Source organism: Heteronotia binoei, chromosome 21 (assembly GCF_032191835.1).
Source record: "Heteronotia binoei isolate CCM8104 ecotype False Entrance Well chromosome 21, APGP_CSIRO_Hbin_v1, whole genome shotgun sequence".
In the NCBI taxonomy this organism is placed as follows: domain Eukaryota; kingdom Metazoa; phylum Chordata; class Lepidosauria; order Squamata; family Gekkonidae; genus Heteronotia; species Heteronotia binoei.
Window position 1 is genome coordinate 38,334,978 of NC_083243.1, and position 15,192 is coordinate 38,350,169.

A 15,192-nucleotide genomic window follows, 5' to 3' on the forward strand; every position below is an offset into this window, starting at 1 on the left:
ATAAGTGCAAGAACATCCTAAAATACAGCAAAACAATCCACAAGGTAACAGACCAATCTTCAGGCTTCACTAATCAGGCTTCACTAATCTTCAGGCTTCACTAATCACTTCACTAATCTTTGTTAAATTCTTAATGGTGAAATAACATTTTGTAACTGTGGAGAAACGCCATTTTAGTCAGTGGTGGTGCTTCATTTGGCAGGGGTCAGTAAATCCCTCAGCAAGCGTTGTAGCCTTCCCCTCACTCCCCCCCTCCCTTCCAGAGCCAAACCAACAACGCTAGGGGGAAAATCTCCTAGAGAGGCAGGAAGTGCTGTTGTTCCTTGCATGTGTTAGGCAGGAAGAGAAGCCAGATTTGAACTGGGGCTCGAGCGAGCATGTGGTGAGCAATGGAGGCTCCTGCCTGTGGGGGAGGCCTGCTCAGGAAAATGAGGCCTCCAGGCAGTAAGACAAAGTAAGTCATTCAAAAAGGGCAGGGCATGTCTAGATCAGGGCCAACCGGATGCGTTTATAATCAACTTTTCTTTGTTATGCTGTTTGCTGGGCTGTGCTGTGCTGTGCTAATTTTGTAGATGCAACTGTTTTTGTTTTTCTTTCCCTATATTTTTCTCTTTTAAATAAATATGTTTTTTTTGTTTAAAATGCTGGCAGTCAAACTCTGTACCACATAGATCCCCAAACCGCTTTAGACCACGCTGTTTTTGAGAAGGGGGCCCCGGGGAAGGGGGAAGGCATGCAGTTGGATACGGTGCCAATCCTCCAGGGGTGCCCCAAAGAAGCGCTGAGGTCTCTGTGAAACCCAAGTGCAGGGTGGCAGAGGACCTGGAGGCCCAGCCTCATAGCTGGAGAGGGGGATTGGGAGTCCTGTTCCTCTCAATCTGAACCCCGGGACTGAGCAGGTGGTGGCAGCGAGCCCAAGGGGCAGGAGGAGAAATAGCTCCCTCCAGGAGTTGGCGACTCAATAGGGAGCTGACGGGACCGGGCCTGAAGGCAGAATCGGGCCGGTTCCGCCACACTTGGCGGCAGCGGTGGGATAAGAACAAACAGAGAACTTGATTGGCCAAGCATTTTTGGTTTTTGATACGTGCAAGCACCCAGAAGAAGCAACAGCGGTTTTGTTTTATTTTCGGGTCAACTGGAGTAGGGAAAGTTTAGCTAGTTAGGATGGAGCGTGCTAAGATGCGGGAAATCCTGAAGATGACAAAGCCACAGCTCCAGGAAGAGTGTGCAAAGCACAAGCTGGAGTGTGACAACATGACTGTAGTAGATATGAAAGACCTCCTTTTGGAGTATCATCAGCATGCAGGGGCACTTGCAAAAGTGGCCCCCACCCAGTCAGAAGTAATCTTGCAGCTACAGTTGGAACTGGCAAGAATACGTACCGAGGCGTACCAAATCCGCAGACGGGAGGAAAGAGAGAAAGCTGAGATCCTCAGACAGTAGGAACGAGAGAGAGAGGAAAGACAAAGAGAGAGGGAGCTGAGACGAGCTGAGATCCGCAGACAGGAAGAAAGAGAGAAAGCTGAAATCTACAGACGGGAGCAGGAAGAGCAACGTCGCCATGAGCTTGAGGTGCTACGTCTGGAAGCTGAACTAAGCAAAGAGATCAAAGTCACCCCCAAGGACTTTGCAGTGTACCAAGAGGGAGAAGACCCCTCCATATACCTCAACTTTGAGAGGGCAGCCAAACTGTGGGGGATTGCAGAGGAGGACTATATGTCTCACCTCTGTAGCGTCCTGACTGGAGAACTCTCAGCCATCTATCACAGCATGCCTATGGAAGATGGGGGGATAACTTTTGCGGCCTATAAAGCCACTGTATTTAAAAGGTTTAAACTGGGGCCAGACCACTCCCGAAAGCAGTTCAGGGGTTTGGCTCCACAAGAAGGTAAATCCTATTCTGAATGTGGGGTAATGAAGGAACAAACAGTTCCAGTGTTATTGGGCCAGGATTTGTTGGTTGGCCAGTACTCTATCAATGCTGTACCCCGCAGCCAAACCCCCAGGGGAAAGTGGGAGGAGGAAGGCAACTTTAAGGAAGCCACCTCACCACCAACCAGGGAGGGGGAAATAGCCCAGGTTACTGAGGATGAAGAGAGGGCAGTCACCCGGGAGGGGGAGGACCAGCCTATCTCAAGCCCTGGAGGAGGGTGTTCTCAAGGGGAAGAGGGGTGTAGCTTTCCCCAAGTGCAGCAAGAGGCTGTGGATGTTCCTAGCAAGGAAAGGAACCTGTCTAGCATAAAGGATGTGCATGCTGAAGAGACCAAGGTGGAGAGTGGAGATTTCACAGGAGGTTCTGAGAGCAGCAAGGCTAATGTGGGCTCAGAGGAGCACATAGCTGAAGGCTTGGGGGAACGGAAGCGGTTCCAGAAGGGGGTCCGGAGCGGCCTTAGGTTGGAACCGGTTCACCAAGTAGCTGTGGATCAGGAAGTGGGATCGTCCGAGACGCTCTCAAAACAGGTCGTCTTGAAGCAGGGCAGACAGGGGTCCTGGGAAGCTGTGGGACCTTCCAGGCAGGAAGGGGGTCAGTTTGGTAGTGCTGAAAAACCAACCGAGGGGACTGAGAACCCAAGCCAAACCCTCAGGGGAAGGTGGGGGGAGGAAGGCAACTTTAGGGAAGCCACCTCACCACCAACCAGGGAGGGGGAGGACCAGTCTGTCTCAAACCCTGCAGGAGGGTGTGCCCAATGGGAAGAGGGGTGCCAATTTCCACAAGGGCAGCAGGATGCTGTGGAGTCTTCCAGGCAGGAAGGAGCTCAGTTGGCTGACACTGAAAAACCAACTGAGGGGGCGGAGAACCCAGATCAAACTTTGGCTGGGTGTTCTGGAAACAGTGGGACTAGGGGTGGCTTGAAGGAACAGATGATAGGAAGTCTGGGGGAGCCAGAAATGTTCCTGTCTGAGGTTCAAAGTGACCCTAGGCTGCAACCACTGTGTGAGGTGGCAAGGGACCAGAAAGTGGAGTTCGCAGAAGCTGAGACAGGGGATAGGGTGATGGATGTCCTGCCACTTCATACTGGTGAATGGAAAGTGGAATGGGAGGGACCCCATATGATTGTGGATGACCTGGACGAGGCTACTTATGTGGTGGCTATGGAGAAAACGGGAAAGGCAGTTAAAGTGGTGCAGGTGAATATGCCACAGCCATTCTCTGCGAGGTCCATGGTGGTGCATATAGGTAGGAAGGAAGGAGACAAAAAGAAGCTGGGACAGCAATTGTTTGCAGCACCGGAGGTAGTTTTCTGGGAGGACAGAGTGGACAGAGGGAATATTCCACCAATGAGGGATAAAGAAGAAGCAACTGTGTGGGAACTGGGCAGTTTCCAACCCCATATGTGGGGCCAGGGATTTCCTCCTGTGATGGACCACTCACCCCAGCAACAGCAGCAACGGAGGGAGAGCACCAAACTCCAGAGGTGGTCCTGGGAGATGGAGGAGTACATCTTAACGACTGGACATTCCTTCTGCATGCAGCAATGCAACGTTTTGTCCAGAAAGGACATGGACACCTAGGTTGTGGGACTTTGTGTTTTATTGGAGAAATACCTGAATGTTTGTGTAATATTTTGGTTAATGGGTTTCTCCTTGTTTGATTGGATTCTGCTACGGGGTCACCTCTGTAGGAGGCAACCCCTCCGGCTCAGAATTTAAGGAGGGGGAAGTGTGGAGAAACGCCATTTTAGTCAGTGGTGGTGCTTCATTTGGCAGGGGTCTGTAAATCCCTCAGCAAGCGTTGTAGCCTTCCCCTCACTCCCCCCCTCCCTTCCAGAGCCAAACCAACAACACTAGGGGGAAAATCTCCTAGAGAGGCAGGAAGTGCTGTTGTTCCTTGCATGTGTTAGGCAGGAAGAGAAGCCAGATTTGAACTGGGACTCGAGCGAGCATGTGGTGAGCAATGGAGGCTCCTGCCTGTGGGGGAGGCCTGCTCAGGAAAATGAGGCCTCCAGGCAGTAAGACAAAGTAAGTCATTCAAAAAGGGCAGGGCATGTCTAGATCAGGGCCAACCGGATGCGTTTATAATCAACTTTTCTTTGTTATGCTGTTTGCTGGGCTGTGCTGTGCTGTGCTAATTTTGTAGATGCAACTGTTTTTGTTTTTCTTTCCCTATATTTTTCTCTTTTAAATAAATATGTTTTTTTTGTTTAAAATGCTGGCAGTCAAACTCTGTACCACATAGATCCCCAAACCGCTTTAGACCACGCTGTTTTTGAGAAGGGAGCCCCGGGGAAGGGGGAAGGCATGCAGTTGGATACGGTGCCAATCCTCCAGGGGTGCCCCAAAGAAGCGCTGAGGTCTCTGTGAAACCCAAGTGCAGGGTGGCAGAGGACCTGGAGGCCCAGCCTCATAGCTGGAGAGGGGGATTGGGAGTCCTGTTCCTCTCAATCTGAACCCCGGGACTGAGCAGGTGGTGGCAGCGAGCCCAAGGGGCAGGAGGAGAAATAGCTCCCTCCAGGAGTTGGCAACTCAATAGGGAGCTGACGGGACCGGGCCTGAAGGCAGAATCGGGCCAGTTCCGCCACAGTAACAATTTAAAACCCTGTGGTGACAAAAGCTAATGGGGTTCATGTGTTTTCAGTTTCAGGGAGGAAGGTAATAGCCAGAGAAAAGGTTAAGCATCCCCTCCCCTTGGGATGGGGAGTGATAGAACAAATGCTAAGACAGGAGGTTGGTTTCACGTTGTACGATGTCTGAGCAGTCTTCCTGCCCCTGCTCCATTTCACTGTCTGTTGCCTCTGGGATTGGGGTAAAATGGTGTCATGTTACATGATTTATATTACCAGCCATCATCTAAGATCAGGGAGAACATACAGTATGTCACAGAAGTGAGTACACCCCCTCACATTTTGTAAATATTTAAGTATATCTTTTCATGTGGCAACACTGAAGAAATGACACTTGGCTATAATGTAAAGTAGTGAGTCTACAGCTTGTATAACAGTGTAAATGTGCTGTCCCCTCAAAATTACGCAACACACAGCCATTAATGTCTAAACTGTGGCAACAACAGTGAGAACACCCCTAAGTGATAATGTCCAAATGGGGCCCAAAGTGTCAATATTTTGTGTGGCCACCATTATTTTCCAGCACTGCCTTAACCCTCTTGGGCATAGAGTTCATCAGAGCTTCACAGGTTGCCACTGGAGTCCTCTTCAACTCCTCCATGATAACATCACGTAGCTGGTGGATGTTAGAGACCTTGCACACCTCCATCTTCTGTTTCAGGATGCCCCATAGATGCTCAATAGGGTTTAGGTCCGGAGACCTGCTTAGCCAGTCCATCACCTTTACCCTCAGCTTCTTTAGCAAGGCAGTGGTCATTTTGGAGGTTTGTTTGGGGTCGTTATGTTGGAATACTGCCCTGCGGCCCAGTCTCCGAAGGGAGGGGATCATGCTCTGCTTCAATATGTTACAGTACATGTTGGCATTCATGATTCCCTCAATGAACTGTAGCTCCCCAGTGCCGGCAGCACTCATGCTGTCCCAGCCCATGACATTTCCACCACCAGACTTGACTGTAGGCAAGACACACTTGTCTTTGTACTCCTTACCTGGTTGCCGCCACACATGCTTGACACCATCTGAACTAAATAAGTTTATCTTGGTCTCATCGGACCACAGGACATGGTTCCAGAAATCCATGTCCTTCGTTTGCTTGTCTGCAGCAAACCATTTGCGGGCTTTCTTGTGCATCATCTTTAGAAGAGGCTTCCTTCTGGGACGACAGCCCTGCAGACCAATTTGATGCAGTGTGTGGCGTATGGTCTGAGCACAGACAGGCTGACCCCCCCACCCCTTCAACCTCTGTAGCAATGCTGGCAGCACTCATACATCTATTTCCCAAAGCCAACCTCTGGATATGACGCTGAGTATGGGCACTCAACTTCTTTGGTCGATCATGGTGAGGCCTGTTCTGAGTGCAACCTGTCCTGTTAAACTGCTGTATGGTCTTGGCCACTGTGCTGCAGCTCAGTTTCAGGGTCTTGGCAATCTTCTTATAGCCTAGGCCATCTTTATGTAAAGCAACAATTCATTTTTTCAGATCCTCAGAGAGTTCATTGCCATGAGGTGCCATGTGGAACTTCCAGTGACCAGTATGAGGGAGTGAGAGCGATAACCTGCTCCCCTTCACACCTGATACCTTGTACCACTAATGAGTCACATGACACCAGGGAGGGAAAATGGCTACTTGGGCCCCATTTGGACATTATCACTTAGGGGTGTACTCATTTTTGTTGCCAGCAGTTAAGACATTAATGGCTGTGTGTTGCATAATTCTGAGGGGACAGCACATTTACACTGTTATACAAGCTGTAGACTCACCACTTTATATTGTAGCCAAGTGTCATTCCTTCAGTGTTGTCACATGAAAAAATATACTTAAATATTTACAAAGTGTGAGGGGATGTACTCACTTCTGTGACATACTGTATGTAGTAACTGCTCTTATTAGCAAATGTCAAGTTTTCTGCATAATGCCCAATTATGGCCTGAAATCTGGCTAATTAGGCACCAGGCAGCTCTGTCAACTCAAGCTGAGTTCCATTCAGAAACTGTTATTCACTCCCAAGCTTTAGGACAGGGGTGTCAAACCTCTGAGGAGTGCTTTTTGTCCTCCCTCAACTCCGTTTCCTTCATGGGAACAGGTGAGGGAAGAAGGGAGGTCTCTTGGGGGCTGGAACCAGTCTGTGAGCACCTGGTACAAGGGAGAGAAGGCAGGAGGATGATCTGGGAGGGGGGGAAGTGTGTGTATGCTTTGAGGTGTGTGTGATCAAAGCTGTGCAGAAACAGAAAGGAAATTGCTAGGGGACAGGACTGTGAGGGTGAGGTAAAATTGTGTGTGTGGGGGGGGGGATGGCAGCAAATGCAGAGAAAGAAGAGATGGTGTTTTCCCCTCCTCTTACTGCAGTTTAGTGGGGGTGGAGTTGAGTAGCCACTGCTGCTAGACCAAACAGCGACCATGAGGAAGGATGGCGAATGCAGGCACACAGAATGGTGATTTGCCAATGAAGGGGCTGGCAGGGGAGAGAGGAGAAGGAGGAGGGCACATAGATTAGAAGTCAACTGAGCTGTCTTGCATGTGCCACTCTGAGGGGAAAGATGTCCTGGCCTTGGAAGTGAGTGAAGGAGCAAAGGAGAAAGGGGCATCACTGTTTTGAGCCGAGAGGTAGAGTGAGTGTCAGGGAGGGTGGGGGCAGCAACCTCCCTTCTTCCCTCACCTGTTCCCATGAAGGGAAAGGAGTTGAGGGAAGACAAAAAGTACCCCTCAGAGGTTTTGGAAACAGCCTTTCCATCGGGCCTTCCCCTCAGCCCCACCACTTATGTGAGAAATGTAGGTGGGATGATAACTGGGGATGATCTAGGAAAGCCTGGTTCAGGCTCCTTTCTCCTCCTCAGCCAGTACCCTGCCATCTGGGTCACCTGAGGCCGGCTGCTCAGCCTGGACCACCTCACAGGGTTGGTGGGAATGGAGTGGTGGAAGGAGAAGACTGGTGTCCTCAAGATTTTCAGAGGTAGGATGGGGGAAGAGAGGAAACAAAGAACAAGAGACAGATCATAGCCATGCTTGGTGCTGAGGCTGGGCAAATGGGTGGGGGGAGGAAGATGACTTGCCACCTAAAAGTGCTTCATAAACAAAAAGTAAATAATTTGTATGGAAATGGAAATCACACACCCCTTTTATTGTATTCCTTGGAAAAAAATGCCCTTGCATATGGTTAAAAACATTTACTTTGACTTTTGTGGGTTCCCCAGTAAATTAATTGCTTTCATTCCTAAGAATCAACTGCTTTTGTTTGTATTTTGAGCAAAAATAATATCATTGATTGGGTTTCCTTGTGTTATTTGTAAAGTTTATATCTGAGGTACCTGGCATTACAATTCATGGCATACATGGCCCAGCTGACAAAGTAACATTTATGTCAGATCCAGCCCTCATAACAAATTAGTTCAACACCTCTGCTTTAGGATATATTAGCTGAAAATATGTAAGTTACATAATAAGTCTGGCCCGTGCTTTGTATGCAACAACAGCAACACATTCTATAGAAATGTGAGCATATTCACATGACTTACACCAATGATATGAAGCAGCACGGCTCCTTGCTGTCTCTGCTTGTTTATGAATATATCCTCAGGAAATTCATGAATGGCTGAAAGACAAATGATGAACAGGAAAGGTTGGCTGAGGTAGACCAAAACAGTAAAACTGAAATGGAGGAAAACAGCTTAAATAGTCAAAGAAGACCAGGGTCAATTGAGGGCACTACAGAGAGCTCCGTGTCCCTGTTTCTCGATTGGGGGGGGGGGGCCTAGTAAACTCAAATAAATAAGGCTCAATCCAATTAATATTCCTGAGGTAGAGGCTGTAGCCTCAATACTCCAAGGAGCAGCATGCATGCAGAAACTTGTTTCTGAGTAGATATCTAACTGAATAATGCATAAGAGGCCTCAGGAGCAAGGGGAAACCCTTCCACAAAAACACATGATTGAAGGGGCCAGTGCAGACCTCAGCAAATATCTCAGGATACATGGTGGGGAGGCAGGGAGTAAATGACAGCTCTTGCTGGAAGATGTGCCCTTAAGAGATGAAGAATGGCAAGGAACTTACAGAGCTGGAACAAATCAAAATGACAACTGCCATCCTGGGATTCTGCATGAGGGACAACTGATCAAGAGCCTGTGGTGGACTTCCAGGTACAGGCAGACACACACACACACACACACACACACACAGGGGGGCGGGGAGCTAGTGGTGGCTTGATTCACTTCCATTTCAGATTGGGGATTCCTTGATAAAATCAACAGGCTCCAATAATTTGTGTCTCTCCAGTGTCTAAAAAATTTAGCTGTTCCTCCATCTCCTGTAATTCAAGCCCAGACATCATTACAAATATAAGCACATCTGAGAATACCACAATTTTATTTTCAGATCACTCCTCTGTAGCTGACACAGGATTGAACATTCTAGTAATAGGTGACAGGGGATGACTTCCAAATGTAGCCACAAAACAGCACCAGGCAAATAAGCGCACTCAAATTACTGTCCCACAAAAAAGTTATTAGCTTTTCTGACTACTACTTATGTCAGATATCCCTGGCTTGAAATAAGATATATTTGATTACCTTACATCGAAAACACACACACACAATGCACACACAAAGTCCTGCATCACGATAAATCTTCCCTATATGGTCATCTGGTCACCACATTTATTCACCACAAGTAGTTCCTGTCTGACGTGTTGCCCCATAGACATCTGACTCCATTCACCAAGGTCAGTGAGAACACAGAAGTGCTTATTTCTTTTATTTTTCAGGGTTTTCAGAAACAGATTGTCATCAGATGACACAATTCATCACACAAAGCATGATAAAAATGCCAGAACAAACCTAAAACTTATTCCACGATGACAGAAATTTTATATAGGTGTGGGGGTGAGATTTTCGGTGGCATACAGTTGAAGCTGAAGGATTTTCAAAGCAATAGACGTTCAGAGGTGGTTTGCCGTTGCCTGCCTCTGCATCACGACCCTGGACCCCCTTGGTGGTCTCCCATCCACATACTAACCAAGGCTGACTCTGTTTAGCTTCTGCGATCTGATGAAATCAGACCAGATTGGCCATCCAGGTCAGGGCAGATTTTTACTGTTTGAGAGATCCTGCTTGTGTTCACAGGATGTTTGCAAAGCTCTACAATGATAGTTTATTTTGCCTGAGATATGAGAAGGCAATATTAAACCATGCAGAGAGCTCCACACCCAAAATTTGAGATCGAAAGTGAAATAACATTGCTACAGAGCACTTCTAGGCTGACTGGTTCAATTCAAACACAGTGAAGTGGGAGACACAGCATTCCAGGAGAAAAACTACAAAGAAAAATAAGTCTCCTCTACTTACAGGAGGTTTTGAACACAAGAGTTCCTGGCAACTCCTAGAGCTACCTAGGACGGTCAGTTCCTAGGTGGAAGCAGGGCAAGGAGGTAAGACCTGGCAATTCTAGAGCTACCTGAAGTGACAAGAGTAACTCTAGGAATTGCCAGAAATTCTGTGGTTGAAAAAGGGTTGCCATTGAATTTCTGGTGACTCTCAGAGCTAACTGTGTCACATATGACTCAGGGCTAACTGTGTCATTATCAGGAACTCTATGGCCAGAACTTCCTGTAATAGACAAATACTTATTTTTCTTTTTAATTTTTCTCCCCAGGACAATCACCCCTCTGTGTTTGGTCCCAATTTCTCCCTGCCAGTCAGGTGAGCATCAGTGCATATGGGCTGCAATTACCTGGAGGTCTCCTGTCATAAGCAGGCAAATAGAAACTCTATATACATATGCATGTGCTGTCAAGTTGCAACTGATTTATGAGAAGATAGAAGAAGAAGAAGAAGATATTGGATTTATATCCCGCCCTCCACTCCGAAGAGTCTCAGAGCGGCTCACAATCTCCTTTACCTTCCTCCCCCACAACAGACACCCTGTGAGGTGGGTGGGGCTGGAGAGGGCTCTCCCAGCAGCTTCCCTTTCAAGGACAACCTCTGCCAGAGCTATGGCTGACCCAAGGCCATTCTAGCAGGTGCAAGTGGAGGAGTGGGGAATCAAACCCGGTTCTTCCAGATAAGAGCCCACACACTTAACCACTACACCAAACTGGCTCTCCTATGGTGACTCCATTCAGGGGCTTACAAGGCAAGTTAGGAGCAGACGTGGTTTGCCATTGCCTTTCTGTGTGGCCTTCCATTCAAGGCAGAATTACCCAGGCTGACTACAGAACTGAGAAAGCAATGGCAAATAACATGACACATAACATTATACCCCCTTCTTCTCTCCAAAACAGTTGCAGTTAATATCCTTAGACTTGCCTAATGGTACTAACTGGTTTCATCCTGATTTTTTATGAGATATTCCCCATTCCTCAACATTAAGATCTCCCTTCAATAAGACAAAATTGTGAATTTTGACATTCAGTCATAACATTTATTAGGCAAAAGAGATGTGCCGTCCACCTCTGCCGGACAACAGGATGCTACGGATTAATACTGACAAGGCCATTGCAAGGTTAAAACACTTTGAGTAACATTTGTGATAAGCTGCAAAGTGCTAAATCTTGGATCCTAAGCTTTCTTTTCAAATGTAGCCTTCATTTATTGAGGAGGTTATCTTCCACTGTGGACCACATTCCTCTACTGCTATGCACTTTTCAGCTCATTGAAAGTCTTATATGAACAGAACTGCATTGCCTAAAGTTGGAAGAATGTCATCTGCCATGGAAGACAGCCTCCACAATGAAAAAGGCATTGTATAAATAGAAACAAGGCTCAGGATTCAAGCCATGACATTTTTTATAGCCATTCCAAGCTGCAAGGGAAGATTATTTGTTACCCCTTGAAAGGAAGGAAAGGTCCCTGTGCAAGCACCAGTCATTTCCGACTCTGGGGTGACATTGCTTTCACATTTTCACAGCAGACTTTTTATGGGGTGGTTTGCCATTGCCTTCCCCAGTCATCTACACCTTCCCCCCCTGCAAGCTGGGTACTCATTTTACCGACCTCAGAAGGATGGAAGGCTGAGTCAATCTCGAGCCGGCTACCTGAAAACCCAGCTTCTGCCGAGGATCGAACTCAGGTTGTGAGCAGAGCTTAGGACTGCAGTACCGCAGCTTTAACACTCTGCGCCACGGGGCTCTTGAAGGGAGATGCAAAAGGTTGGTTTTGGAGGCTGTGGAGGAAACAGAAAGTAAAAGGCAGGTCCTCCTTGTTTCTCCTGCATACCTTGTCACCTCTGAAGCTGCTTCAAAAGGTATCCAAGAGAGGGATGGTGAAAGTAACAAGCAAGCCACCAGTACTTTGCTCACACCTCCCCTGCTGTTATGGAAAGAGTGTCTGTGGCATTGGGACAGTTAGGACATGCTATATATTTATACTGGAGCGAAAGCAATGCTATTAATCTTCCAGGATGCAAAGGAGGATAATCTATAAAATGGCTGTTAAGCATGCAGTAATCTTTCATGGCTGTTGTCAATTTTTCCAGAGGCCAGAATGGCTTTGCATTATAGAAAACTGATGTTACAAAGTCAAACTTGCTACCTACAATCACTTGCATCCACACAAGCATCATTTCTGTGATGCAGTTGTTCTCCGTGGTGCAGGAGCCATTCCGTTGCCTCAGAGTAGGCAGAATATACCCATCTCCACTTATTGTTAACTAATGAGGGCACCTGTTGTGTTGTTTGGCAATAAACAAAGGGATATGGGGTAGCAGGGTTACCGACACCAGGTTGGGAAATTCCTGGAGATTTGGTGGTACAGCCTGGGAACGGTAGGATTTGGGGGGAGAGTTCCGTTGGGTGGGTGGGTAGATGATAGATAGATAGATAGATAGATAGATAGATAGATAGATAGATAGATAGATAGATAGATAGATAGATAGACAGACAGACAGACAGACAGATAGATTGTCATTGTTCTCAAAAAAAGAAAATGAGAGCAACGAAATGAGGTGCTCTTCCACAAACATACCAACACATCAACACCCAAAAAAGGACATATACATAGACCATTTAAATGCATCTAAAAACAAATAACCATTCATAACCCTGCATTTAGCCTAACCACGGCACTTGGATAGAAGCTGCCCTTGAATCTATTTGTCTTAGCCTTCAACACTCTATATCGCCTACCTGACGGTAAGATCTCAAATAGCAAGTGGCCCGGATGTGAAGGGTCCCTTAAGATCATTTGTATCTTCCTTTTACATCCCATATTATACAGATCCGCCAATGAGGGGAGAGAACATCCACAAATCTTCTGTGCTCTTACCATCACTCTTTGGAGCACCCTTCTCTCTGCTTCCGTGCAGCTCCCAAACCACACGCAGAGGCAATAAGATAAAATGCTCTCAATGGAACTATGATAAAAGGCAACCAGCAGACTCCCTGACAGTTGTAGTGATCTTAAGAGTCTTAAATAGTATAGTCGTTGCTGGGCCTTTTTCTCTAGAGCTAAAGTATTTGCCCCCCATGTTAGATCCTGTTTCATAGTAATTCCCAAAAACTTCCATTCTGTCACCTGTTCTACCATAACACCATCAATAAACAACGGCTGAATGTCCAGACTACTCTTCCTATAATCCACTATAATTTCCTTCGTCTTATTTACATTAAAAATGAGATTATTTACTTTACTCCAGAGGGACAGCTGATGAACTTCCCTCCTATACGCAGACTCATCATTCTCAGAGATGAGCCCCACTAACGTTGTATCATCTGCATACTTAATGATTTTGTTACTCAGACTACTAGAAACACAATCAGACGTGTAAATAGTGAAAAGAAGTGGACTCAAGACACATCCCTGTGGAGTGCCAGTATTTAAGATCTTCACGGAAGAAGTATATCCGTCCATTTTAACCCTTTGTGAACAACCTGATAAAAAGTTCAAAATCCACTCACATATAGAGTCCGACAGCTTCAAATCCTTAAGCTTAAACAACAATCTATGGGGTGATATTGTATTAAAAGCAGAGCTAAAATCCACAAACAACATTCTAACATACGTCTCCCTTTTATCCAAATGCGATAAGGCAGTATAAAGGACAGTATTAACAGCATCCTCAATAGATCTATTTTTCCTGTAAGCAAACTGATGTTCATCAAAAGTAACAGGAAGGCAGGAAATAATATATTTTCGAACTAATTGCTCAAAACACTTCATTATCACAGAAGTCAAGGCCACTGGCCTATAGTCATTTAAAACTTTTGCTGGCGTCCTCTTTGGTATTGGGACAATAAGAGAAGCCTTCAAACAAGTGGGAACAATAGATTGTGACAAAGAACGATTGAAATGCCAGAGTAGAATGCCAGAGTCCACCCTCCAGAGCAGCCACCCTCCAGAGAGCCAGTTTGATGTAGTGGTTAAGTGTGCGGACTCTTATCTGAGAGAACCAGGTTTGATTCCCCACTGCTCCACTTGCACCTGCTGGAATGACCTTGGGTTAGCCATTGCTCTCGTAGGAGTTGTCCTTGAAAGGGTGGCTGCTGTGAGAGCCCTCTCAGCCCCACCCACCTCACAGGGTGTCTGTTGTAGGGGGAGAAGAGATAGGAGATTGTAAGCCGCTCTGAGACTCTGATTCAGAGAGAAGGACTGGGTATAAATCTGCAGTCTTCTTCTTCTATATAATCTCTATAATCTGAAGAGCAGTTATAATTCTGAGAGCTCTCCAGGCCTCTCCTGGATGTTGGCAATTCTGTGGTGGAGGAGAAAACTGCTTATGTTGTGAGAAGCCAGTTAGGCAAGGGAAATAGCCACTGTCTATTTCTCCACAGGAGGCCCTTAGCAGAGGAAGAGTAGGGCCCAGGCTGAGTGAGCTCTGTAAATAAATTATTCAAATAAAGTTGTTAACTTTGTTAAAAGATCAAGAATGTTTTTATAAAGACAGAAAGAACACACTTTGAAACAACAAATGATACCAAAGACAGGAAGCCTCAACAAGACAGTGTTTATTGCCACAGAAGGAGAGAGAGAAAACATCGATCCACACACTTTATTAACTGGCTCCCGGCCCTTCATAATGAAAGTCTGTGTTCCCTCCATTCCAATATATTGGTACTTTGTAGGGTCTGAACTCAAAGCTATATATATATACACTCACTTGTCATTATGGCTGATGATATTTGGGGAGGGGGGCTAGGAGCTTTGCAGAGACTGTATACTCCTCCCCCCAGCCAGGACACTCAGTATGGAGGAAGAGGGCTGATTTCTATAGTGAAGTCTTTGCATGACCATCTGCCAGCAGCAGGGAGGTTTATAGACTGAATTTAAACACTCCGCCCCCCCCCCCCCCCAACCTGGCTCCATATTCTGCTGCTCCAAACCTCTGACTCCGAGGCAGACGAAGAAAACACCCCTCCCTCTTTTCCTAGCAGGGAGAAGGGGAATTGTCAGGAGGGCTCCTATTACAGCTAGAGACCTGCCCCCCTTCCTGAGACCCAGGTTTCAAATCCCCACTGGGTCATGGAAGCTGCTGTGTGACCTTGGGCCTGTCATACACTCTCCTATCTTACTTCACAGGACTGTTGTGAGGATAAAACTGAGGAGATGAGAACAATGTAGATAATTTTGAGGGGAAAGGTGAACATATGAAGCTGCCTTATACTGAATCAGACCCTTGGTCCATCAAAGTCAGTATTGTCTTCTCAA

At 46.7% G+C, this 15,192-nt stretch overlaps 1 protein-coding gene across 3 annotated transcripts in view; it reads right to left on the reverse strand.

Moving 5' to 3' along the window:
• SLC24A4 (solute carrier family 24 member 4) overlaps positions 1-15,192 on the reverse strand; it is a 175,935-nt gene that overhangs the window by 38,377 nt on the left and 122,366 nt on the right. For all 3 annotated transcript variants that reach the window (XM_060262702.1, XM_060262701.1, XM_060262700.1), the window contains exon 3: positions 8,074-8,150. In XM_060262702.1, coding sequence (XP_060118685.1) covers positions 8,074-8,150 — 77 coding nt within the window. The remainder of the gene's footprint in view (positions 1-8,073; positions 8,151-15,192) is intronic.